Source organism: Madurella fahalii, assembly GCF_045866475.1.
Source record: "Madurella fahalii IFM 68171 DNA, scaffold_5, whole genome shotgun sequence".
Taxonomy (NCBI): Eukaryota; Fungi; Ascomycota; class Sordariomycetes; order Sordariales; genus Madurella; species Madurella fahalii.
The window spans coordinates 1,860,608-1,885,796 of NW_027263975.1; the positions used below are offsets into that span (position 1 = coordinate 1,860,608).

The window sequence follows — 25,189 nt, forward strand, 5'->3', positions numbered from 1 at the left end:
TTGACCGCCACTGCAGCTTGCGTGTTGCTACATGATAACGTTACCTTGCACATGAACCCGGCCGCGACCGCTACGACCTCCGCGAGCGGTCAAACCGGCGCGGGCCATACCGTACCGTAGGCACCGTGCAGTTAGCGGATGCTGAGAAAACTACCCATGGAGACCGGTGACGAGCCCATGCCCTGACCACTGCCAGCGTAAAACCGTAGGAGGTACGGGATCGACAGGGTGCTGGGATGACTGCATCTAGCTCGTCTGACCTGCCGGAAAAGGAGCCTTAATTCCAAATTCCAATCCCCGGAGAGTGAGTGATGTGCTTCCATGTCGCCGAGAAGACATGGCCATGAGGCGTTTGTATACGGCCGTGATTTTTTGTGACATATGAGGGGCTGATGAAGACGGCAGAGAGAGGGTTGCATCTATTAGGGCCTGTGAGCTCCGTTGCATCAACGTAAGCCAAGTTCTAGAGAGAAACCTTCTCACCCAAGGCTCTGTTTACAGAGTCGTTTGTGTATATCATCTACCCGTCATAGTACTGTACCATCCAATTAAGGCTACCCGCCCCCGCAGGTAGCCAAAAGTGCCAAGCATGTATAACCTGGATACGACCTGCCACCATCGCGTCTCCTTTACCACAGCTTAATGCACGCATGCAGTCTGTCTCTCGGACACGGCTCAATGCCAAGGACACCTGCGTGACCTCAATGATACAAGCTTTCCTTCCCGTGCCCCGGCTTCACCCCCCACTGGTAGAGTAAAGGGATCTTTACCATCCGTCTTCCCGTAGTTCGGAATCCGATAGACCGTCGGATCCTGTTTTGGCAAAGACCATCCAACTGCCCCCACGCTGTGCCGGACACAGCATTGAATGCATGACTAAATCTATCTTGGTAGGAGCGGGCCGATGGAAGGCGAACAAGGGGTGTACCGGTGCATCTTAGGGCGTATTAGGACGACATGTCCGTCCGAAATATTTGCCGGTTGCGGGGGAGCACGGTGCGTGACGATGGTGTCGTACCGCCAGTCCTCCAGCGGGGTTGCCAGCGCACACGAACCGACAAATTCGCTTCCATCGCTCAGGGATGCTTGGACGCCATGCTGGCATCAGGATCTAGCGGTGGAATGGCTGGCCCTCTGGGTCAAGCATCCTGTGAGGGAGCCTGATGAAGACGCGTTGCATCTCTGATGCTAGGAAGTCCTTGGTTGCTTCATCTTTGGCCCCTTGCAAAAGGACGACGAAGGTCTGCTGGTTTGGTCCCGACGGGCAGAGCTCGCCGAGTTGCCGGTAGACGTCGAGGGCCTTGGGCATGTCTCCGCTCTGGGCTAAAGCCTCCAGCAGTACGTTGACAGCTGATATTGGAACTCCGTGCTGTTTCCTGGACTCCGAAAGAATCCCCAAGGCGTCGTGTAAAAGCTCTGGCGAATCCTTCAACGCTAAGAAGATCGATCGTGTGCTCGCCTGGTCCGGTTGGATTCCGGCCTCCATCATGATGTGGAGCACCTCGAATGCACTCCCAAGCTCGCCGACCTCCACGTAGCAGTCCAGCAAGGCCTCGTAGTGGTGGACGCCAAGCTTTACACGCCTCGACGAGAGAAGTTGGATGACCTGCGTGGCCAGTGCCGAGTCGCCATGGCGAGACGCTGTGTTCAGCACGTAGAGGGCAATCCCGTCGGAGGGATTCAGTATGCCCGGCTGCACCATCGTCTCCCATACGAACCTCGCCCCCTCGTAATGAAGGGCGCTGCTGAATTCTTCGAGGAGAAAGTGCCAGGCTGCTAACGGCACCGAGGCGACGCTGCCCTCTGCGCTACCGAGTCTCTGGTGCAACAGCTGGAGCGTTTCGTCGAGGAACCCCTGCCTCCCAAGGGTATAAAAGAATATGCTGAACAACCAGTCGGGCACGTCGACGCCATCTCGGCACATCTGGTCCAAATACTCCAGTGCCATCTCGACCTGGGTGTCACGCAGCAGCCCCAACGCCACGCTGCACTTGCCTTCATCCCTCAACTCCATCGCCTGGGCTTCCATATCCGACAAAATGCTATTCCTGGTCAGATAATCTGGATGAATGGCAAGCAACTATCGATTAGTCAGCGACCCCTGCCACAGAAACCGACTCTTGCGCCTTGGCTCCGTACGTACTCGCAAAGCGCTGTGGTAAAACCCCGTTGAGGGCTTCAACCCCGCCGTCTGCATCTCCTTCATGACATCCGCCAGTTCCCCCGCCGAGCCTGTTGCCGTGTCCCAGTTCGCCGTGACGAGCGCCTCATATAGAAACACATTGGGTTGTTCACCACGTTCGGCGACGAGGTACTCAACCAATTGCCGTATTTTGGAACCCTGACCATGATGGTTCCGCAAGGCACGCAACGTCTCGTACAGAACGGGCGTCGTGAACCTGCGAAGCGTGGATAAGGGGGCGGCGTCTGATTCGAGCAGCTCAGATATCGTGTTCGGCGTTGGTCCAGATTGAGGTTTGGAGCTGGGATCTACGGGTTGTTGTTTGGCGGCGTCCGCAGACGATTGCTGCGCAACGGCTTCTAGCAAGGAACCCGCCGCGTGCAGAGCGCGGATCTGGTCACCGTGGCGGCTTCGACATAAGTCAGGGTGACGGCTAGTGCGAACGCGGCGGGCCAGTGGGAACGGCGATTTAATCGCTTTTGCCAGAGACTTGGCGTCAATTGAGGGGTTTAGACACCGCCAGAGCACGTCTACCATAACTCGATTTGACGCCATGCTGTGAACAGCAACGGGGCCGGGAGAGACGACGGAATTTGACTCTCGGAGAGAGTTCGAGATACGCTGCCAAGACGGAGAGGCCCATTCAGGAGGAGAAGAGCAACCATGGATACGCGAGGTCACGTGGATCCCAAGCGAGCAACGGCTTGGACCAGCTATCACCGGACCTAAATCTTGACTTTTCTGGATTTGTTCCGAGTTTCGGGCGTTGTAATACAGCCAGAACGTAGCCCGCCGATGCCAAGAGGGTTACGGCCCCAACAACAAGGGCTCCCTCCTGGGCGGTTTCCTTACCACCAACCCCGCCGCAAGCGGTCTTCTGCCATTAAAACCCCCAGCATGCCCGGGTGCGGAAGCTTTGAGACCAGTTCGTGGCCCAGCTCGGATAGGTATACTATCGGTTCCTCGTCGCACCATCGATTTTTCTGCTCAATATCCATCAACCCCGCCAACAGCGGCTCATGAACCCCTACCTCCCCTCCCACCTCTGCCGCCGCCTCGTCCTCTCCCACCGCGACCCCTATCTCCACCACGCCCCCCGTGATCGCCTCTTCCTTGCCCGCCACGTCCGCCGCGGTAACCGCCCTGTTGGCTTTGCTGCTGCTCCTTGACAATGTCGATAATCTCGTCCGGGACGCGGAGGTACTTGATCTAACCCCAATTGTTCAGCACCGCTTCGAAGCCGCCACCAACCACGCAAGGAAACTTACATTATTTCCCTTGACATAGACCTCAGGCAACCGCACAAACTTGTCGCCCTCCTACAACGCCCCGTCCAGTCAGCCGACCCCGCCCCATCCCATCAAACAATTGCGCCGGGACTTACGGGACTTGTCTGCACGACCTCGCGCAGCGTCAGGTTCATCCACGTGTCGCACAGTACCAGGTGGCCGTTGAGCGTCTCGCCGTTCTTGAGCTCGACCAGCATGGGGTGGCCTTGCGCCGCGTTCAAAAGCCCGAGGGGCAGCTAGGTAGAAAAAAGAAACATCAGCATTTGCCAACAAGGCCAAAAGATCCGTAATAGACAACGGCTAAAGTTGCAAGCTTACCATGATGGAAAGATTCGGCGCCTCACCCCCGCTGTTTGTCGTTGCTGGTGCGGTCGCCTGGGTGTTCGCTCGATGCAACGAATGCGACTTGGAGCTCCCCAGGCTGCTCGGCATGACCTCAAAGGCGTAGGGATACGCGCCGCACCCGATGATTAACCGGCCTACCGCCTTGAGTCTAAGTAGCCCTCCGCTGGCAGCCTAGTAAAACAGGCTGCCGCACCAGTGTCACATCCTGCAGTTGGTACCAACCTAACATCATCAAAACATGAGCGAGCAAAAAAAAAAAAACCACAGCAACCCCGACACATACAACAAGTTGCATTCCTATCAAGGGCAAAAAGTCAAACTATGGACGAGCTGGGAATCGAACCCAGTACCTCTCGCATATACCACAGAGTATGCTAAGCGAGCGCTCTACCAGATGAGCTACACGCCCCATAGGCAAGGCAGTGTCTCATTGTGCTTGGCGGGTCGGTTGAGTAGAAGCAATATCAAGTCGAAAACGAGGTTAACGAATGTACTTGCAAAGTATTCTTTGGCTCCTTGGGGTACCGTGGTCACTCCTAGCTAAGGGATACGGCAATGTTACTTCCAGCGCAGTTACTTTACTACCAGGTAATCCAGCGCTGAGTAGAATCCGTATAAACCTCCGAGAGTGAGGGAGACTTGGCAGCCTTACCAGGCCGTGAATTGGCAAGGTCGTATATATCTATCCAGGAGAAGCACCCCAATGAGACAAACCACCGCAACCACAAGCAAAAACCAAGCCGAGCCGAATAGAGTGAAAATGGGAGCGAGAGGCAAGACACCCACAACTAGTGCATTGAACACCCGCCGTGAAAAGAAAACCAAGCCCGCAGAAGCCAATCCCGTTAGATCCGCGGCCATACGACAAGCTAAAACCCTGCCCAGCTCCCCATCGCACGCTCCACCTGAACCCGTTATCCGCGGCTTAGGAAGCGCTCTCTCGGCTCTTGCGGTAGCTCGCCTGGAGTACGGTGCGGGGGCGCTTGTGTCAGCAACGTGTGCCTTTCTTCTCTCTGCTGCTCTCACTGGAAAGAGTAAGCCGAAGCACGACTTGCCTCCTGTTCGACCTGCAGGCCGTCAATGACGGGCGCAAGCTCGCTCAGAATCTCGTGGGCCTTCTTGTGGAACTCCATTTGCGCCGCAATCAGCTCCGCCAGATTCCGCAGCGGCTCGGGCGTGTCGAGGACCTTGAGCGGAATGTTAGTGTAAACGGGGTAATAGGAGAGAGGGGAAAAGGAGCAGGAGCGTGGGATAAAAACGTACATTCTTCATAACCCCCACAGCTTCCTCTGTCTGCGTGACGAACTCGTCCTCAGCCTTCTCAATCTCCTCCTGCGCCTCGTGGCTCAGCTCGTGCTCATCATGCGTCTCGGCGCGCGGCGACGACCCGCCGAGCTTCCACGTCGTGCCCTTGACGCGCGCTTTGACAGCGTCTAGCGTCAGCCGGGCCTTCTCGACCGCCTTGCGGGCGCGAGTGGCAAACAAAATGTTCGTGTTGAGCGTCGTGTTCCACCCGGCCAGGAAGCGGCTCTGGATCTGGGCGTCCTGCGCCAGGCGCGCCTCGCCCACGCGCTCCATGGCCAGCGCGTACTTCTCTAGTGCCGTGGCTAGGGGGTCCTCGCCCGCGCCCGTATGCTGCTGGTGCAGCGTCTGGCTGCTGGCCAGGCTGGCACGCGCGACGGCATGGTGGAACGTCTTGGGCTGCGGCTTGGCGCTCGGGGGAGCCGTCAGGGCAGCCTGGGCCTCTGCGGGCGAGGTGGCGTTGGAGAGGAGCGTCACCTTCTCGCTGACAGTGCGGCCCAAATCCTGGAACGTCTCCTTGATATTGGGCGGGTAGTCGTAGGCCTCGTGCGAGTACTGCGAACTGTGTGGAGGCGAGGGGAGTTGTTAGCGCAAGACGACTAACTTCACGCGGGGTCTGCCGACAGGCCAAACTTACGTCACGGCAAGCATCTTTTGATGGACCGCCTTGAGCGCATCAACGCGCTTCTCCAGGTCGATGTAGTCGGGGGGGAGTTGGGTCTGATGATGCCCCGCGTGTTAGCCATCATCCTCGCATCCAAATCCGACTGCTGTTCGATTCGAACCTTGTCATCGGCTTGACCCAGTTGCTCCTTGGTGTACTGGAAGGTCCGCGAGGCGAACGGGGTGATCTGCCCACCCAGAGAGCTGCACACCAACTCAACGTCAGCCACGATTCCAAAAGCTTTCTTTTCCACGATCGATCAATTCGCTGAACTTGAGGTGTCGGGGTTCGTACGTGAGGCTCTTCTGGAGACCCTTGAACGCGTCCATATTTGCTGTTTGGTGTGTTTGGGCGAAAATAGGATGTGGACGTATGAAGCACGATTCGAATATGTGCGACGGGATGAGAGCGTCTTGCGCAGAAGTTGAGGTTGATAACCAGAAGCTTTGTGTTGCAAGCGGCGTTAGGGGCCAAGGTGCAGGTCCCCACTGCTGACACCCCGCTGATCCCTACCTTTACTGCTGCTGTGATTGGATAGGCAATGCGTGCGCATGCTTGTGCTCAGCCCACTGCAGCCACTGCAGCAGCCCCAGGCTTCCCCAGGCTGCAAGCCCATAGAAGGGTTGAAGTGATAAGGAACCTGGGCTGAAATGGGCCTTCCCGAGACCACAAAACATGCCAGCACAAGGTAGGTAGAAGAGAATAAGGCGAATCATTCACACCCCTTAACCTAGCTCTTCAAGGAAGCTAAACTACCTTACCCGAGTTTACATAGACGGAGATTACTTGTTCCAAGACTGCCATCCCCTATCAAACCACGCCATCCTTAAAAATCCACCCACTCATCCTAATCCGCCGGCTTCGTATCCGCCCATGATGGCACCACACTCCTACACACATTCTCATAGTCCCTCATCAACTGCTCACTCGTCGCCGCGCTCGGATTAGTCCAGAACATGGCCCAGTTGCTATCCGGTAGCTTCCGCACCCCGCACGACCGCTCAAAATACCACTTATTGACCGGGTTGTTCTTCCTGCTCCGCCAGCACACTCCAGAGGGGAAGCAGTCGCGCACCATGGCGTTGAAGACAATATCCGCCACACCGCCTGCGCCCTGACTCTTCTTGAGCACGGCAAACTTGTCCAGGTAAGGGACCAGTCTGCCTGCTTTGTAGGCTTCCTCCTCGTCCATGCCAAACGGCCGCTCCCACGTCAAGATCGCGCCGCCCTCGTACTCGCCTGCGATGATGATCCCTGCGAGGCTGTCTTTGACGCGGCGGAGGTAGTGCTCGACGTCGAGCTTGCGGTTAAAGGAGTCGTTGATCAAGTGGACAAGCCGGGGTAGGTCGATACACTTGTCGGTCAGCCTGAGCCGGGGTGCTCCAGGATCCGGTGGCATCCAGACGCCTGCGCGAGGGTCGGGAAAAATAGTCACTGGCAGGCCTTTCTTCGCGAGCGTCGTGGTTGGCATGCGGGGCAACGTAAGTTGGGTGCCGTGGGTGGCGGGCTTAACCCGGCCGATTGGTAAGGAGGCCGAGTAGATGGGCCTGTCGGTGAGGAGGTTGTGTATTAGCGGGTTCTGCCACCTCCTAGTCTTGACCTCTCCTGCGAACTCCCCGACGTTGGCCCCGTTCGCCTGCGTCGGCGGCACTCGCACGTTTGCCGCCTCCGCCGGGCTGGTAATCACGGCTGAGGCTGTCGACGGAAGTACTGCCAGCGTGTTCCTGACGAGCTTCAGATTCTCGGCGTGTTTTGCTTTGATATCCCCCGAGAAACCGGATATGGTTCTCATCTGCTCAGAATGCTCCTTGGCTGCGAGAACGCCTTGGACGGTGGCAAACTCCTCTTCCAAGTTGACAAATACCCTCGCGCCGTCCACCTGGTTACTTGATGGAATGCCGCCGAAGGGGTCGATGACAATGATCCTGTCTACCACAGCCGTTCGTACCGGTCGGCCGTCTGCGCCAGGCTTTGGCATCTCTGTCGTCGGGGCGTGTTGATCAAACTGTAGGCCCGAGAAGAAATACGTCAAGGCAGAGACGATCTCGTTGGCATCAGCCGCCATGTATCCAAGTGTCTCTTCAGACAACGCGTAAGGCGGGACTACGAGCATGTGGCCGTGCCTGAGAGGCGTGGTGAAAGCCTGGCCGAACCCCACGAAAAGGTTGGTAGAGCCGACGGAGGAGAGCTTCTGTGGTGATCCGTCTATCTTCCATATGCCCGAGCCAACCAACTCCGCTCCCGGCGAGCCGTATCGGCCAATTGTCCGGAGGATGCGGTCCGTCTGCCGGTCAACATCTTTGCGCCAGGCGGAGCCGGCGCTCTGATTCGGATCGCAGTCAACGACAATTACGCTGCCCAAACCGAGATCCCGCAGCTGGGTGAGCGTCTTGGCAACACCATCGAGTAGAGCATCGTCCCAAGTCTGTGGTTCCCTCAACTTTACGATGGCGACATGTGGCACCTCACTGCTGTCTGCCGCCGAAACCCGCATCGGGCCTTGGACAAAGCGTGGAACCTCGTTGGCACCGCGTATACCGTCATACAAGACCGTGGTAAATGCAGGTGTCTTCCTCGGCCCTGAACCTGTGCGCGAGGAGCCAAAGGTCTGGAGATATGCCTTAGCATCGCGCTTTGTGGCCGAGGACTCGAGGACAGAGATCAAGAATTGCTAGCGAGCAGTCAGCAGAGGTCCATATATGGAAGGGAACACCTCTTACCCGGTCCGACTCCCTCTTCTGTTTTACCTCTGCGGAAGAAGGGGGGTGGTTCCGTGGCGGGCCGGCACTCATTCTACCAGACGAAGCTCCATTCTCAACAGTTGATAAGGGGCGGTAATCGGCGGTGTATCTGGGCGCGCTCTTTTCTCTCCGTACGGAAGCCTGGTTTGATTGTTAGACGCCTCATGAAGGTGCATTCTTTCGAGTCCCTGGGAAATTTGTTCGGTGGTGCCAAGCGATATGTCTCACCTGGACTGTGGAGGTTGCTTTCTTCCACGCGCCACCATTTCTCGAAAACATGGTTCAAGCGATTGATAAAGACGGTGCAAATTTCCCGGGGTCCCTTCTCACGGCAACCCGGCCGACGAGTAAGCTCTCAGATTAACGCCGCGCTCATTCTATCTAACTGAGCTTTTTCTTCCGGCGGCGTAGAAAAAAGCGGTGGTGAGTCAATGAAGACGGGGGCCGCGAGAATCCACCAACATACATAGCGCAAGTATGTACTGTACAGTACAACACATCCGTACCCTTGTACACCAAGCAAACTTAGCAGATGATCTGATAAGAGAACTACGGATTCTTGTTCTTGGCGGCTAACACATTCGCAACCAGAAACGGGGGGCTAAATAATTGTAGCCGGCTGTCCTGGCAGGCTGCCTAAGTTCCGTCTTAGTAGCAGACGATTCCTTAATGATTGGACAATTCACAATGGTGCTGTGGAGTATTGATGCGCCACCCCTTGCCCCGCAGCCGTGAGGACTACCCCGCAACGCAGTTACCTGGGGAGTCGCTTGCGGAGCGAGTGGAGAGCAGCTTGTCGGCGGGTTATAGCCGACCACACTGTAATACTCGACCAGATACATTAACCTGTAGCCAGAAATTAGGATAGTAAGTACCTGACGAAGCTACTAGTTGAGTTAGAACAAGTCGGGAGAGGGATTCCTCGGACGTTTACTTGGTACCAAATAACCCGGTTGATAGGTTTCTGGAAAGACAATTTCCAAGCTGTCCACAGCGCATTTAGACAAGAGGGAAAGTGTTTCCCCGCTACTGCGTAGCGATTTGCAGGACGGGTGTAAGCGCGCTTCGCCCTAACAGATCGGCCATCAACCCCCCCCCCCCCCTTTCTCTGAACCTTTGGTGACAGTAAGCACCAAACGCTGTTCCTCTGCACGATCCTGAACATACCTCAGACCCCAAAGAACCCCTTAAAGATGACTCCGAGACTCTTTTGGGTTGGCCTTGGAAATATGGGCCGGGTAAGCCCGAAACCATTAGGTTCCGCGTTCATTCGACTAAGACACCTACCAGGGGATGTGTAAAAACCTCGTGGAAAAAGGGAACCTCGACCAGCCACTCCTCGTTTACAACCGCACAAAACAGCGCTCCATTGAGCTCAGTGAACAGCTACCGGCCGGCAAAACTGAAGTCGTGGACTCCATCGCCGCCGGTGTCGCTAAAGCCGACATAATCTTCACGATCCTCTCCAAAGATGACGTCGTCGAAGCAGCCGCAGACGAGATCCTCAAGGCCGGCGATGTCACGGGCAAGCTCATCGTAGAGTGCTCCACCATCCACCCGGACACTACATCTCGACTCGCCAACGCCTTTACCGGCCGCGGTGCCGAGTTTCTAGCTGCCCCAGTTTTCGGTGCGCCCGCCATGGCCGACGCAGGACAGCTCATCGGGGTTCTCGCGGGCCCCAAGTCGTCGGTCTTGAGAGCCCGCCCCTATTTCAAGGGCGTCATGGCCCGCGGCGAAATCGACATGAGCGACGAGCCTTATGACAAGGCGCTCAAGCTCAAGCTGATCGGCAACACGTTCATCATGAACATGGTCGAGCAGCTCGCCGAGGGCCACGTCCTAGCTGAGAAGTCGGGGCTCGGCACGCAGTACCTGCACCAGTGGGTCGAGAACATGTTCCCCGGACCGTATGCCGCTTACTCGAACCGTATGCTGTCGGGAGATTATCATCAGCGGGAGTACCCGCTGTTTGCGGTGGATCTAGCCAGGAAAGATGCCGGGCACGCCATGAACCTAGCAAAGGCTACTGGAACGAGGCTAAGGAATCTAGAGGTTGCGGATGCGCATTTGGCAGAGGTCAAGGAGCACGCGGGGGAATTAGGGGATATTGCTGGGATCTATGGCGCTGTGAGGAAGGAAGCAGGGCTAAAGTTTGAGAATTGTTAGTTGTCGCTCGTTGGTCTGGAAGCCGGGTATGGCCATCATGAGTTAGATAGACATGATCATCCGAACGTAGCTTCATATTCGCACATGTCGGAGAATTGCACCATTTCGTTGAGACGGGAGCCTGCTGCTGGTGGAGCATTTCCTGATTACCAGCAACGTGGGGAATGATGACTAAGCCTTTCCTTCCAAAGGTCCCAGCTTGCCAGCCCGTTGCTGCGCCATGAGCTTCCGGCATCTCCAACCAACCTCCAACGCGGCGCATTCAAACATCCAAACGACACTGTTGATTCTGGAATCGCCAGCGCATCCGTCGTGCGGTCAACAAAACCTACTGCTTCGAGAATAATTGTGGTAACTCAGACCACACGACACCTCAATCCCGCAAAATGGCCAACGGGTACGGAACCACGCAGGCGCCGCACCCCACTGCATAATGCATACCAAACTAACTGTCCCCGTCACAGCTGGAGCGTCTTTATCGGCCTGGTGGTAATCATCGCCATGTGCCTAGCGGCATGGTTCTTCTCGCCCAAGGGCGAGAACCAAGTGTATGCCACGCCTCTTCGAAACCCCCCCAAACTGGAACATTGCGGATTAACATGTCACGAAACTAGTCTCTGGCGCTCCTCCCTCATCCTCTCCATTGTCAGCTGTTTCCTCATGTGGGCCATTACCTTTCTCTCCCAGCTTCACCCGCTTATTGAGCCGAGGCGGTCGGACCTGCGCAAGGAGTACATTCACCACTAAGCTAGAGGGGGATTTGGTGCGAGCATACAGGGGAAATCGCTGTTATTGTACGAATACCCACGGCATTCATTCATCTATACAGATCAGGACGGCGTTCCGGGGCGGCGACGGGGGGTGTAATTGCGGGTTTTTGAATCTTAGATTTGGGCGAGTTTGGACCTGTACATGCAGGAAGCAAGCAAGTACGTAGGATCAGCTTCCAGTGAAGGAGGGGGCTAATTCAAAGTGGTATCACATCGTTCCCAAAAATATATCGAACGGAGAGGCTCTAGTCAGGAACAAGCAGCACGAAAGTAACAAACACCCCCTCTTCCAACCATCACCCAACAGCCAACCTCCCCGCCCAATCCCTCACATACATCAGCATGTCCCCCAGCGCCCTCCCATCCTCAGCCACCCCTGATTCCCCCGCCGAGTCGACCCCCTCCAGGCCAGCCGCCCACAGCACGGCCCTGCCCATCGCCCAACGGCTCAGCGCGCCGGCGGTGGCCAGCAGCGCCGCGACGCCGTAGCCGCAGTCGAGCAGGATCTTGAGTGCCTCGACGTTGTTGGCGACAACGGCCCAGCCGAGCGACCGCGCGGCCGCGGGCACGTCGTATTCCCAGATGACCATGAGGATGGGGAAGAGCTTGGTCGACGACGACACGAGCAGCGCTGTCGAGACCGAGTTGGGGCGCGAGTACTGCGGGAGGACGCCGAGGAAGCTGAGCGGCGAGAAGCGGCTCGACGTGAGGAAGCGGATCGAGGTGTGGAAGGCGAGGGTCGAGAGGGTGCAGAAGATGACTGGTTGGTGCGTCCAGTAAGTAGATGTCGGGTGATGATGAGTGATGAATGGTGCTGAAGAGGGGGTTGCATGGGGGAAGAAGGGGGACGTACGGAAGAAGAGGTATTGGAAAACTATCGGTTGTTGGGCTAAGCGGCCAAAGTTGCCCCCGCCGGCGGAGTCAGCGTCGGGGACGGACTGGCGCTCGATGCGCGCCCATGTGAGGTAGACGTCGAAGAGGAGAAGAAGGATGCCGAGGCGGATGATGGAGGGCTGTTTTGTTTGTTTGAATATTAGCCTCCTGACGGTCACAGGCGTTAGAGAATAGCTAGGGAGGCGAAACGCACCGCAAACTCGTCCTCGTCCTTCATCAGCGTGTTGTGCAGTAAATGCCGGTAAACCTGGGGTCCCGTCTTAGTGCTTCCGTCCCTTGGAATGCAGCGAAAGATATGCGCCTGCTGTTGCCTACCTGCGGCTTGATCAAAACAAGATCAATAAACAACACTACGAAGTCATGCTCGACGTATTTGTCGCAGAAGCGGCCACAGTTCTTGCACACCGTTAGGCGGATGTTGTGCCCGCCAGACTTGTCGCCAGCGCCTTCGCGCCATAGCGTCTTAACTGGGTGTCGGCACTCGATGCAGATGGGCATTATCGGGGTGGCATTTGTGTTGAAATCGATATCCGGAGACGGGAGGAATAGTCGGCAGCCGTTGCGAAGAGAGAAACCGTTAGACAGAGTATAAGACAGGACATTGATTCAACGGGATTGCCGTCGCGATTCCGGGGGTTGCGTTGGTAATCGATAAGGATTCCTTATCGAGCCCGCCGTGCCCGCTGCGGCAGCACCCCAGTTCTTGGCATTAGGTTGCTTGGCTGTTGAATGTACGGTACAGGAACTATGCACAGTACAGACTAGATTAGTACGCTCCAATCTATATCTCCCAATTACCGTCTTCCCCATGGAGGTTACCACTAGCTCGACTGCATGTACCTGGTGACCTATCTTGATCGGTACAGTATCACGGGCAAGCGGGAGACTCTAATGTCACACGATCATCATCAATGCAAGAACCGGACAAACCTTCACCATTTAAAGCCCAACATGCCACGCCATGATATAGCCATCTGCTACTATATACAAAACCGGACCAAGGCGTAGAGCCGGGCCTTGTTTCTCTCAACCGACGACAACGCGAAAACGCGAAAACGCCTATAGCGTAATGCTAGGATATCCTTTGCAACGATAACAACCACACAATCCAACTCGGTCTTGTCAACACGAGTTGCTGATAGTATAAGATACGACGTGTTCTGGCCCCTTCCTAATCCGCCTTTTTGTGTACCCCAGAGGTCGCAGCCCCTCCTCTTCCCCTAGCCGTCACCCCCTGGCCAAAACTCCTCCCCGAGGAGCCACTGGGCGCCCCAACCGCGGCCGTTGTCGCGACAGGTTCCAGCAAGCCCCCAGCATCCGACAGCGCGGAATCGTGCCGTCCATCCTCGCTATTGGTATCGGCCAACTCAATCAGATCCCCTGGCGGCGGAGACGCATAGAAGGACCTCCTCCGTGGGCCCAGAACAGGCGTGATGGGGCCCTGCTTGGCGCGCTCAAAAGCGCCCCGTAACCATGTCTCGATCGTCGCGGCGGCCTTGTCGAGCCCGGTGCCCTGCCGGCTGGCTGATGCGGCGTCACGGCCCTCCTCAAAAGGGCTCTCGACGATGGCCATGGGCGCGCTGTCGTCTGGCTTGGTAAACCCGAACCGCGCGCTCTCAGATCCCATGATGGACATGGACGGCAAAAAGTCCATGTTCAGCCCAGGCAGGTGCTTGCAGGCCCACGTGTTGAAGTAGTCCCTTTCTGGGCCAGGCGCGCGCACGTGTCTGCCGAGGGAGCCGACACCACCGGGGCGGCGCATCCATGCTGGCCTGGCGTCGTCGCTGGCGCCGGTGCTACTCAGGCGGCTCCGGGATACCGAGGCGGAGGACGCGTCGCCTTGGGGGGGACTACGCGTTGAGCGGTTGGCTAAGATGCTCGCTTGGCGGGATGAGCTACTGCGGGGGCTCTCGAGCGCCGCCTCGGAGAGGGTGACGCTTGGCAGGTCGACGGATCCTCGGGGAGTAGATAACGTTGATGCTGTTTGCATGCTTTTCTTCCGTCGCGGCGGAAAGTAGCCCATTGCTTTTCGCGGTAACCGGCCAACTTCAACAGGGTGTGGGTGCGAGTCTATCGAGACCCACCTGACGTGCGCCCATGGTCTGTCGCCGTCGTTAGGCTTGGTTTCAACCAAGGCGTTCCCGTTTGAGGGGCTAGTGAAAAACCCGTCCTGCGTGCTGTGGCCGTCTCCGCCGGATGGGTCGGTTGTATCCGGAGTCCGGCAGAGGAGGTCGATTGTTGATGATGGGTTGGCTGGTGGCTCGCAAGGGCGCCCCTTCACCTCGCACGCGTCCACCGGTATGGCCAACCATTTCCGTACTTGGATGTTGTCTCGTGACCATAGCCCGTTAGCCTTCCTAAAAGCGTCTTCTCGACATCGGTATTTGAGCACGATTCCTGCGTATGTGTCCGTGGGCTGGACGTGGTGAATATAGGCCAGATACTCCTCCGTATCTTGACTCTGAGGCGTCTCCCGCGCGATTTCATCCGAGTTCCGCTTCTTGAACTTTCCCATGATATCTAGCCCTCCGTTGACACCTTCGTGGCTCTCAAGCACCCTCGCTGTTCTCATAGCCTTCAAGGTAGCCTCCCGCTTTGCGAGCGATCCCGCTGCGATCTCGGCCGCGCGCAGTCTCCCCTCGTCCGGAGGTTCCGGTCCCCAGCTACTGGTGCCATGGCCGTCTCTGTAGCTGCCCTGCCTATTCGGTTTCCTTGCCCCGCTCGCATCCCGGCTGCGCGGCTGACGTGACTCCCCGCTAAGCACCGACCCGCCGCTGGTCAGGAGCGAAGACGCCAAGTCCTGGACCGATGCCCAGCTCGGAGCCCATGAGCTGTCGAGGAATCCACGGCTGGGGCCCGAGCTCCTTGCTCGAGCAGGACTCCGCGCAACCTCGGTTCTGGAATTGTTCCTCCCAGTTACGGAACCTATGTGTTCGGCCGGGATAGGCGTCGCACCGCGATTGGGAGACCGGCTCGGACTGGATAAGGCCGAGGACGATCCGGCATCACCCTGAGTGCTGATAAGACGTCGGTTTCGTGGACGTACAGATGCCGTGTCTGAGTCTCGTGTGGCTTGCAGGTGTGTGCTTGAGGAGGCATGTTGCGAGGGGATCATTGCCTCGGGCTCAACGCGCGGCGATGACAGCGATAACGGAAGAGCATCAGATCGCAGGCGAGTCAATCATTGAACCGTGCGCTTGATGTCGAGAGGTTCCGCAACCGCGCCGCAGTGCCCGGCTGTATATGCTGGCCACGAGTGTTGGGAAGGCTTTCCCTCCGGCTTTCGATAGCTTTCGCGGTTAAACGTGGCGGCGATTTCCAACCCGGAGAGGCCAAGAACCAATGGCGGTTACGGCAATCGGGAAATGTAATCGGTTAAACGACCCGGTCTCTTCAGGGCGCGTACATCGACGAAACGGGGTGTGGGCACAGGCTGAGCCCAAAGCGATGCAAGGCATTCAGAAGACAGATGCGGTTCTGAAGAGTTCTTGGAAGGTCTGACGACGGATCCCCCTCGGAGGGCTCTGGGGTTCCAGTTGGGGCAACAGGCGGCCGCGGCCCCTGGGCCTGCGCTAGGGATCCATGCACAGGCCGATCGCTTTCGACCAAGTGGCCAATGACGGCCAGGAGCCAGCCTGATGGCATCCGCAACGATGATGCAACACCCACATGTCCACCTCCTTACCGGGGTTGACTGCTACAGCAGACAACTCAATACCGCAAATTCGAGGCAACTGCAGTGTTGAAGAAGGTTGATTTTCGTAGGAATGGCATCCCTGAATTTTGCAGTCTACCGGGGCTTATGGGCGGAACACTTTGGTAATCTATCATAGCATATACCGTACGCAGTTGGCATTCTGCAACAAGGCCACCAGGTATACGTAGTTACCGACGGAGCCTTCACCGAGGTACAGTATACTAGGTATCCAAACCTATCACACTGTAACACAGCCCACGGATTACATACACTCTTCGTCACGGAGGGAGGGCAGCGCCAGCGCACAGGCCACGAATCCAGCTTATCCCAAGTTGCGACGCACGTGCCAGCGTGCCGCGGGGTGACAGCCCAACGGAAAAAGTAAACAAATACATTCGGTTGGAGGGGCCCGGCTTTGAAATCCGTTTTGCGACTGTGCGGCTTTGCGAACTGTGCGCGCCATCCTCGAGTCCCGAATCGACGCGCAGCAACAGAACGGGGCCCTTAGGCAACGCCGCCATGAGGGTGACGGAACTGATTATTGACGTACGTCTACTCCGCGACAACGCGACAATCGAAGTTTTTGCTTTTCGAACCGCTGACCCCCGCTGCAGGGCTTCAAGTCGTACGCCGTCCGTACGGTAATATCGGGATGGTACTTTTGCTCGGTTCCAGACCGTCAAGCAGACGCTAAATGATAGGTGCAGGGACGAGAGCTTCAACTCCATTACTGGCCTCAATGGCAGCGGCAAGTCCAACATCTTGGACGCCATCTGTTTCGTTCTGGGCATCACAAACATGTCCACAGTCCGCGCGCAGAACCTGCAGGTGAGACGAAATGCGCACATCTTCACCCCCCGAGTTCGCCTGCTGACCCCCATCGGCAGGATCTCATCTACAAGCGTGGCCAGGCCGGCGTCACCAAGGCTAGCGTTACCATCGTCTTCGACAACAGGGACAAAAAGCGGTCGCCCATCGGGTTCGAGGAGTATGCGACAATCAGTGTCACACGCCAGATTGTGCTTGGCGGTACCACCAAATACCTGATAAACGGCCATCGCGCGCAGCAGCAGACCGTGCAGAACCTGTTCCAGTCGGTCCAGCTGAACATCAACAACCCGAATTTCCTGATCATGCAGGGCCGCATTACCAAGGTGCTGAACATGAAGGCCGTCGAGATCCTCGCCATGATCGAGGAGGCGGCAGGAACAAGAATGTTCGAGGACCGGAGGGACAAGGCTCTCAAGACGATGGCGAAGAAGGAGATGAAGCTCCAGGAGATCACCGAGTTGCTCCGCGACGAAATCGAACCGAAGCTAGAAAAGCTACGCACCGAGAAGCGCGCCTTTCTCGACTTCCAACAGACGCAAAACGACCTCGAGCGGCTGACCAGGATCGTGGTGGCTTACAAGTATGTCCACTATCAGGAGAGGTTGAAAGAGTCGGCCTCAGATCTTGAAGCGAAGAAGCAGCGCCAGAAGGACTTGGAAGAATCTGCAGCACGACTCAAGAGCGAGATATCGCATCTAGAGGAAGACGTGCAAAAGATCAAGGCTCAGCGCGACAAGGAATTGCGCAAGGGTGGCAAGGCTCAGGCGCTCGAGGATGCCGTCAAGAAGCACTCCAACGAGCTGGTCCGGCTCGCGACTGTCGTGGATCTCAAGCAGAGCAGTATGGCAGAGGAGAAGGAGCGGAGGAAAGCTTGCGAGAAGACGGTGACCGAACTGGAGGCGAGCCTGAAGGAAAAAACCAAGGCGTACGAGAAGATCAAGGCAAAGTACGACGCTGCAAAAGAGGCGGCAGAGAAGCAGAGTCAGGAGGCAGAGTCGAAAGAGGAGCTGCTCCAGACCTTGCAGACCGGTGTTGCATCCAAGGAAGGACAAGAAAACGGATATCAAGGGCAGCTGCAAGACGCCAGGAACCGAGCCACGGCGGCCGTGACGGAGCAGGAGCAGGCAAAGATCAAAATAGCTCATCTCGAGAAGCGGATAAAGGAAGAGGAACCCCGCGCAAAGAAGGCAAAGGAGCAAAACGCCGGCCTACTCAAGGACCTCGAGGGACTAAAGTACCAGGCCCAGAGATTGGAAAAGGAACTGGGCAAACTTGGCTTCCAGCCCGGTTCGGAGGAGGAGATGTACAAGCAAGAGAGCTCGCTGCAGCAAACCATCCGGAACCTGCGGCAGGAAGCCGATGCTCTGAAGCGCAAGGTCGCCAACATCGACTTCAACTACGCCGACCCGGTACCCAATTTCGACAGGTCAAAGGTCAAAGGTCTGGTGGCACAGTTGTTCACTCTTGACAAGCAATTCACAAAGGCCGGCACAGCACTCGAAATCTGCGCAGGCGGGCGGCTGTATAACGTCGTCGTGGACACCGAAGTCACCGGCACGCAGCTACTGCAGGGCGGAAAGCTTCGGAAGCGCGTGACTATTATCCCCCTGAACAAGATCGCTGCCTTCAGGGCCTCTGCGCAGACGATCGCGACAGCGCAGAGGATATGCCCTGGGAAAGTCGACCTGGCCCTGTCACTTGTGGGGTACGACGAGGAAGTGTCGGCGGCCATGGAGTATGTGTTTGGCAATACCCTGATCTGTGCGGATGCGGAGACGGCCAAGCGAGTGACGTTCGATCCCAACGTAAGGATGCGGAGCATCACGCTAGAAGGCGATGCCTACGACCCCTCTGGGACGCTTTCCGGCGGCAGCGCGCCTAACTCGAGTGGCGTTCTAGTCACTCTGCAGAAGCTCAACGAGATTACAAGACAGCTCAGAGAAGCGGAAACATCGCTCGGCCAGGTGCAGTCGTACATCGCCCGGGAGAAGTCCAAGCTTGATCAGGCCAAGAGGATAAAGCAGGAGCTGGATCTCAAAGCGCACGAGATTAAGCTTGCAGAGGAGCAGATTAGCGGCAACTCATCGTCTTCCATCATCCAGGAGGTTGAGAATATGAAAGAGACGATCGCGCAGCTCAAGCAATCAGTTCTAGAGGCCAAGAACCGGCAAGCCGAGGCCAACGCGGACGTTAAGAGGATCGAGAAGGATATGAAGGACTTTGATAACAACAAAGACGCCAAATTGATCGAGCTCCAAGCGTCACTCGACAAACTCCGCGCTTCCCTCGAAAAGATGAACTCGTCCAACAAGGCACTGCAAAAGGAATTACAAGGGGCGCAACTCGACTCGGAGCAGGTCTCAGCCGACCTCGCTGCTGCGCGGGAGCAACTGCAAGAGATTGACCTCGCCATCAAGGCCCAACAACAAGAGATCGAAGATCTCGTCGGGCAGCAGAACAAGGTCAAGGAAACGCACGACGCCGCGCAGGCCCAGCTCGACGAAGAGCGCACCAAGCTACACGTCTTTGACGACGAGCTCCGCGCGCTTGAGGAAGCCATGCGGTCCAAGAACGCGCGCATCACCGAGGAAGGCCTCGAGAAGCAGAAGATCGGCCACCAGATCGAGAAGTTCCACAAGGAGCAGCAGGGCGTCGCCGAGGCCGCGGCCAAACTCGAGAGGGACCACGAGTGGATCGCCGACGCGCGCGACCAGTTCGGCCGCACGGGCACCCCCTACGACTTCAAGGGCCAGAACATCGCCGAGTGTAACGCGACGCTGCGCAATCTGACGGAGCGCAGCCAGGGCCTGCGCAAGAAGATCAACCCCAAGGTCATGAACATGATCGACAGCGTCGAGAAAAAGGAGGTGTCGCTCAAGCACATGATGAAGACGGTCATCCGTGACAAGCGCAAAATCGAGGAGACCATCATCAGCCTGGACGACTACAAGAAGAAGGCGCTGCAGGAGACGTGGGAAAAGGTTAATGCCGACTTTGGTCAGATCTTCAACGAGCTGTTGCCGGGGAGCTTCGCCAAGCTCGACCCTCCCGAGGGCAAGACCATCAGCGACGGGTTGGAGGTCAAGGTCTGCCTGGGCAAGGTGTGGAAGCAGAGCCTGACGGAACTGAGCGGTGGCCAACGGTTCGTCTACTTTCCCCCCTCCCCCTTTTTACCGTTTTGTCTATTTGTTTTTTCTTTATTTTTTTCTCTCTTTTAATATCTAACCATCTCCAACAGCTCCCTCATCGCCCTATCCCTGATCATGGCCCTCCTCCAATTCAAGCCGGCGCCCATGTACATCCTGGACGAGGTGGATGCGGCGCTGGACCTGTCGCACACGCAAAACATTGGCCGTCTCATCAAGACGCGCTTCAAAGGCTCCCAGTTCATCGTCGTGTCCCTCAAGGACGGCATGTTCCAGAACGCAAACCGCATCTTTAGGACGCGGTTCAGCGAGGGGACGAGTATGGTGCAGGCGTTGACACCGGCTGATCTGAGGTGATTAGGGTGATGTCCTTGTGTGTGTGTGTGTGTGTGTTGGAGGAAGAGGTGGGGCAGGTGAGGTCCGGGAGAATGCTCCGTGTATGTCGGCTGTTAGTGTCGGTGTTGTTGCTGTTGCGGATGTGGGATGCGATATACTGCATGGGACTGCTTAGGAGTCTGGGGGTCTCTTGACTTTCTCAACAACATGCGGCATCATGACTTGTTGGCTTTCCTTTTGCTCGACGGGTCTTACGGCAAGGGGGCGGTCTAGTACATGACATGACGTTGGCTACGATGACGAGGAATACTATGTCCGGTGTGTGATTTGTGTATTTGTTGACTTTTCGGTTTATCGTACCGTTTATCGGTCGTACTCAACGATCTAGCCATCTACCCTCTGGAAGCTTCCTGGTGCCCGGCTTATTGCTTGATATATGAATGGCTGCCTCGCTCCAGCACATCGACCGACATTCCCACCTCGACCCAGCTCTCCATGTCCTCGGGCACGTCCGTCTTGTCAAAAAGGGGAGTCATTTGCATGCCGAGACAGCCCTTACGTTTGGCGCCTTCGTCTACCTCTCTAAATTTCCTCAGCGACTTATCGGGCTCCACCGGGTGGCGATGACCGTTATCTTGGTCTACATTGGGCATTTTGCAGCTAGAAAGGGGAATCAAAACATCAGTCCTGTAAGAGCCGAGAGAGAGGGTGATCCCTAATGGGCGGTCAATTCGACCAGACGGTGGGTAACACGCACCGAACTGTCCGACAAGACACATGGAATGTCGACGCATCCCGCTTGCTGCCGGGCCCCGGCACGAACCGTATCTTCTTCCAGGTTTCTTCGTCATAGGGAGCGTCGCCGCCGTCCACTAGGAAAGGGTGTCAACCGTTGTGGAGCCATTGGCCGCTGCAGTAAACAAGGGGGTTGGAGGTGCAGGTAGTATTGAAGCGGGACACAGGCCCCCCACCCCACTCAGAGCCGACTGAACTCACCGACAATGTTGGCTCGGAACCTCCTGGGATCGAGGTCCTTGATAGCCTCGTCCTTGTCGATCTTGGCATCCAAATCTCGAACACTCGAGGTGTTCAGGAGGTGCAGGGGATACTGCACGTCGTTTCCAACGCGGTCACAGGTCGGTCAGCCTCCGCTGGAGCTAAACAAGAAATCGGGCCATTTGTCGAAACAGAGTGTGGGGGGGAAGAGGGGGTGTGGTGGGTGGTGATGATCCTCACAGCATCTTGAAAGCCAGTAACAGGCTGGTAGCCCGCCTCGTCCACGGTGGGTGCACAGCGGTAGACATGTCGTAATCGGCCCGGGTCGATACGAAAAATGCCGAGCCTGTTGCTCACGCCCAAATAGAGCCGGAGCTCCCGAGGTAGATCCGACTCCATGTTGAGCGCCGTGACCGTGTCTTTCCAGATGGTTACCTGCTCGTAGGTATATCCCCGGGCTTCGATTTCCTCTTGCGGAGGGAAGGCGACGGGCAGGAGCAGCTCCTTTTCCGGAAGCGCATGCCGGCCTCGGGCAATCTTCGCGGCCACCCAGCTCAGAGCGCCGCGCAGACCCGGTTCCCGCCATGGGAACCGGACGAGCAGGAAGGGGTCGGAGACCTTAGAGGACCGGCCCTGGGCTTTGGCGACGTCGGGGACGTAGAGGTCCACCTTGACAGTGGCCAGGAGGGGGAACTGGCGCTGCGTGATGAACTCCCATTTGTGCGCCTGCGTTTCCTCGGGCGTGGCCTGCACGCCGACGGGGAAAGGGCTCTTGAGCTGGGCAAAGGTGTAGAGGCGGTCAAACTCCAGGCCCGTTGGCAGCACCTTGCTCTGGCGGACCTCGATGCCGCTGCACGACTTGACCGGGTATATCCAGAGACTGCGGATCTTGCACGGCTGTTCGGCGCCGCTCTTCACCGGGAGATTAGGGCCTGCAGCATCCCGGCGCTGCTGTCTTTGCAGGCCGGATTCCGCCGGCGCCAGGCCGACTCGAGCATGTGTTTCAAGGAGGGCATCACGCTGCGAAGGCGGAACCGGCGGGAAGTAGATGAACAGAGGCAGGAGAAAGACGAAAAGGGTGATGAGAAGCAAGAATGCGCCTGAAGCGTCAAGAATCGGGCCGCTCCGCAGCACGGCACTCTCCCCCTCCATTGCCGATGTGTCGGCGAGCTGCTGCTTGCTTCTGCCGCAATTTGGTTCGGGATTTGACAGTCGCCAGCCGTGTACGGTACCTATTCTGTATGTGTACGGACCGCAGTTAGCACTTGGGTGCTGCAGCGTCCAATTCTTTGTGGGTTTTGGGGTTGGGGTTAGGTGGGTGCCATTGGCATCCCGTGTCCTCCCCCGCTGGATAACTGCATACGGTACTGTACTGTACATTACATACATACGTGAGCTAACGGTACTGCACAGGGCCCGCAATTACGGGGCTTTGCACTGCCCGAGTCCCGGCTTACGGGGCACGGACCAAACCAAACTGGAAACCCCTTATTTATGCACAGATTTTTCCAGGTAACCACCACGACCACCACCACCTCGCCTACCAGCAGTCGACAGACTGCAACTCCAACTCTAGGCGGTATGTATGTACAATGCGCCATTCATCATGCGACCCGTGCTGCGGCATCGATATTAGATCACCTCCGACGGGGAAATACCAAAATAGAACCTGTCCGGCAGCAGACCCGAATTGGCCCGCGCCCACAAGCATACAGGCTGCTTCGTCAACTTGAAACTCGAACGTAGGCAGTGGTAGGTCAAAGGTTAAAAAGGTGTCGAGACCCCAACTGAGAGCGGTGACCAGCGCCTCTCCAGAATTCCCGGCGGAAGAAGCCCCCATCGTCCCGGCACTTTGACGTAGGGCTGCAGCCAACTGGCTTTAACCCCGCCGACCCGATTTGCTGCCGTCATTCTACCCCCTCAGAAGGCGCAGTGGTTGGATCTGCGATCCCATGGGTTTCCAACCGGGTCTGTGTCCGGGCTTCAGTCTGTGCCATTGCGCCGCTGGCTCCTGTTGCCCTGAGAACCGGTACGCCGGGATTGCGCCCCGAAATCAGCGGGGCCGGAGCCGGCATCCCCATGGTGCCGGGGAGGAAGAATGCTGAGGCCAATGCACGGCCATATGTGATGGCTATGTATTCCCACATCCGCTAATTAACACCCGGCTACTTCCACGACCGGTTCTGGCAGTCCTTTTTTGCGCGGCGTGGTGTAAGTGTGCTTGTCGCGCCACCAGCGTCGCATCCATGAAACCCCCGGGTGGTCTGGGCGGCGCAAGCTCCATCCCGCTCCGCGGCGTTGGGAGTTGTGCTCAAGAGCTTTTAGTCAGTGCGTGATATAACAACAATAACAGATCGGTAGGCGGAAGCCGGGTGTTGGGCGGTCGCCAGATAAAACCCGCCCGAGAGGTAACGCGCTTTGCACAAAAACCCCCATCATCATTGGTCCGAGGTAACTGCAACATCGGTCATGAAGGCCTCGTTTAGGAGACGACGCTCAGGAGATGCTGGGCGAGACAGGGCCAGGAGTATTGCCGCCGTCGGGAGGCCTGATATTATGCCCTTTTCTCAAATTGGTCTTGATATCTCGGGGCGAGGCCATGGCCCGCGAAGAAGTCGGTCTGTCAATACCGGCCACTACTTTGGCTAACCCCCATTGGCCGCCTGGCTAGCTGCAGAGACCCGGTTTGGGGGAAAGACACAATACAAGTGTGGCGTTGGCCTCGAAGGGGCGACAGGGATGAGTGTTGTACCGCCGCTCGCCTCACTGTCAGCTCGGTAGCCGACGAGGTCATGCTGTGAGGCGGCTGAGCAGCAGTGACGTCGGGAATTGCACCGTCTCTAACGACTTCACCTGGAACGTCAAAATACATGCCCCCGTGCCATTGGACAACCAGCAATGCCGATGGCAGGCTGCGGAGGTGCTTGAGCCAGGCCGGGCCAACGCGTGCTGCAGGCGAAATGAGGCTATAATAAACAGACTCGATCATAGCAAACAGCAGTTAGTTAGTTACCCTTCCGATCCCTGCGTGCGACTTGGATACCCAATGTGTCGACATCTCTGGAGTGCGGCAACAGCCGCGATGTACAGGACAGTAGAAGACTATCCAGAAGGGCGGGGACGGTAATATTGGATGATGAAGGCCAATCAATGCCGCGAAATTACAGCTAAGCAAGTCTCATTGCTCGTTATGGCCACAACCAGAGACCGAGAAATGCCTCGGATCCGCACTGACCGAGGGGAGATAGTTCCTACAGATGTGGATCCGGTAAATGGTAATCCTATCCCTGGTGTCTAAGAGTATGGATGAGTTCTGATAATGTGCGGCGCGGCGCTAAATAATTGAACAGCATGAAAGCCGCAATGTCTCCATGAGCAACCGCGGCGTCACCAGTGTCAATGAATGTGAACACCTCGTGTACATTAGAACCAACCATCCAGGCTCCACACCGTACTGAGGCTCGCTGCTGGTGAGGCTTGGAGGACTGATGGGAAAGAAAATTAAGAGAAGCCGATCGAGCGAGGTGAAAATTGCATGATAATGCAGCGCCAAGCTGAAGGAGAATAACGCAACGCGCCACTTCGGCACCTCTTGACATGAAGATCAGTAGGCTTCTGTGGTAAAGACATCATGTGTCCAGATGTCGCATGTGGCTTTTACTAGGGTTCATGCAGACCTCCCAGTGAGTCCGAGATTGACAGATGACGCCAGTGCGGCGGCCCCTGCAGCCGGCCCGGCGGCACAGACGCTCCGTCTAGTGGAATGGAAGTTCCGCCACCGGTTGCCCAGCTGGGACTTTGGCAGCTTTCTCATCGACGACGAAAAT

The 25,189-nt window shown here is 57.0% G+C and overlaps 10 protein-coding genes and 1 non-coding gene across 11 annotated transcripts; 3 read left to right on the forward strand and 8 right to left on the reverse strand.

Moving 5' to 3' along the window:
- Positions 1 to 1,111: 1,111 nt before the first annotated feature.
- Positions 1,112 to 2,737, reverse strand: MFIFM68171_09132 (uncharacterized protein; the record flags this gene model as incomplete). Its single annotated transcript, XM_071064551.1, has 2 exons — positions 1,112 to 2,080; positions 2,144 to 2,737. The coding sequence occupies 2 exons, from the start codon at positions 2,735 to 2,737 to the stop codon at positions 1,112 to 1,114; spliced, it is 1,563 nt and encodes a 520-aa protein (XP_070920652.1).
- A 462-nt stretch (positions 2,738 to 3,199) lies between these two features.
- On the reverse strand, positions 3,200 to 3,792 carry MFIFM68171_09133 (uncharacterized protein; the record flags this gene model as incomplete). Its single annotated transcript, XM_071064552.1, has 4 exons — positions 3,200 to 3,391; positions 3,451 to 3,501; positions 3,567 to 3,707; positions 3,790 to 3,792. 4 exons carry the CDS (start codon positions 3,790 to 3,792, stop codon positions 3,200 to 3,202), a joined length of 387 nt encoding a protein of 128 aa, XP_070920653.1.
- A 346-nt stretch (positions 3,793 to 4,138) lies between these two features.
- Positions 4,139 to 4,225, reverse strand: MFIFM68171_t155. The gene is given in 2 exon segments: positions 4,139 to 4,174; positions 4,189 to 4,225. It is a non-coding gene; the product is annotated as a tRNA-Ala (tRNA).
- Positions 4,226 to 4,741: 516 nt separating this feature from the next.
- On the reverse strand, positions 4,742 to 6,111 carry MFIFM68171_09134 (uncharacterized protein; the record flags this gene model as incomplete). The annotated part of the gene is made up of 6 exons (XM_071064553.1): positions 4,742 to 4,777; positions 4,872 to 5,003; positions 5,080 to 5,680; positions 5,756 to 5,838; positions 5,904 to 5,985; positions 6,077 to 6,111. The coding sequence occupies 6 exons, from the start codon at positions 6,109 to 6,111 to the stop codon at positions 4,742 to 4,744; spliced, it is 969 nt and encodes a 322-aa protein (XP_070920654.1).
- Positions 6,112 to 6,629: 518 nt separating this feature from the next.
- Positions 6,630 to 8,802, reverse strand: ARG2 (Amino-acid acetyltransferase, mitochondrial; the record flags this gene model as incomplete). The annotated part of the gene is made up of 3 exons (XM_071064554.1): positions 6,630 to 8,453; positions 8,503 to 8,664; positions 8,752 to 8,802. The coding sequence occupies 3 exons, from the start codon at positions 8,800 to 8,802 to the stop codon at positions 6,630 to 6,632; spliced, it is 2,037 nt and encodes a 678-aa protein (XP_070920655.1).
- A 914-nt stretch (positions 8,803 to 9,716) lies between these two features.
- Positions 9,717 to 10,692, forward strand: MFIFM68171_09136 (uncharacterized protein; the record flags this gene model as incomplete). The annotated part of the gene is made up of 2 exons (XM_071064555.1): positions 9,717 to 9,761; positions 9,814 to 10,692. The coding sequence occupies 2 exons, from the start codon at positions 9,717 to 9,719 to the stop codon at positions 10,690 to 10,692; spliced, it is 924 nt and encodes a 307-aa protein (XP_070920656.1).
- A 386-nt stretch (positions 10,693 to 11,078) lies between these two features.
- VMA9 (H(+)-transporting V0 sector ATPase subunit e) lies at positions 11,079 to 11,439 on the forward strand (the record flags this gene model as incomplete). The annotated part of the gene is made up of 3 exons (XM_071064556.1): positions 11,079 to 11,089; positions 11,157 to 11,240; positions 11,307 to 11,439. The coding sequence occupies 3 exons, from the start codon at positions 11,079 to 11,081 to the stop codon at positions 11,437 to 11,439; spliced, it is 228 nt and encodes a 75-aa protein (XP_070920657.1).
- A 319-nt stretch (positions 11,440 to 11,758) lies between these two features.
- Positions 11,759 to 12,854, reverse strand: MFIFM68171_09138 (uncharacterized protein; the record flags this gene model as incomplete). Its single annotated transcript, XM_071064557.1, has 4 exons — positions 11,759 to 12,222; positions 12,316 to 12,475; positions 12,550 to 12,603; positions 12,672 to 12,854. The coding sequence occupies 4 exons, from the start codon at positions 12,852 to 12,854 to the stop codon at positions 11,759 to 11,761; spliced, it is 861 nt and encodes a 286-aa protein (XP_070920658.1).
- Positions 12,855 to 13,527: 673 nt separating this feature from the next.
- Positions 13,528 to 15,471, reverse strand: MFIFM68171_09139 (uncharacterized protein; the record flags this gene model as incomplete). Its single annotated transcript, XM_071064558.1, has 1 exon — positions 13,528 to 15,471. The coding sequence occupies one exon, from the start codon at positions 15,469 to 15,471 to the stop codon at positions 13,528 to 13,530; it is 1,944 nt and encodes a 647-aa protein (XP_070920659.1).
- A 1,101-nt stretch (positions 15,472 to 16,572) lies between these two features.
- Positions 16,573 to 20,387, forward strand: SMC2 (Structural maintenance of chromosomes protein 2; the record flags this gene model as incomplete). The annotated part of the gene is made up of 5 exons (XM_071064559.1): positions 16,573 to 16,599; positions 16,668 to 16,708; positions 16,761 to 16,881; positions 16,941 to 20,026; positions 20,123 to 20,387. 5 exons carry the CDS (start codon positions 16,573 to 16,575, stop codon positions 20,385 to 20,387), a joined length of 3,540 nt encoding a protein of 1,179 aa, XP_070920660.1.
- Positions 20,388 to 20,788: 401 nt separating this feature from the next.
- Positions 20,789 to 22,514, reverse strand: MFIFM68171_09141 (uncharacterized protein; the record flags this gene model as incomplete). The annotated part of the gene is made up of 4 exons (XM_071064560.1): positions 20,789 to 21,026; positions 21,124 to 21,238; positions 21,363 to 21,474; positions 21,603 to 22,514. The coding sequence occupies 4 exons, from the start codon at positions 22,512 to 22,514 to the stop codon at positions 20,789 to 20,791; spliced, it is 1,377 nt and encodes a 458-aa protein (XP_070920661.1).
- Positions 22,515 to 25,189: the final 2,675 nt, after the last annotated feature.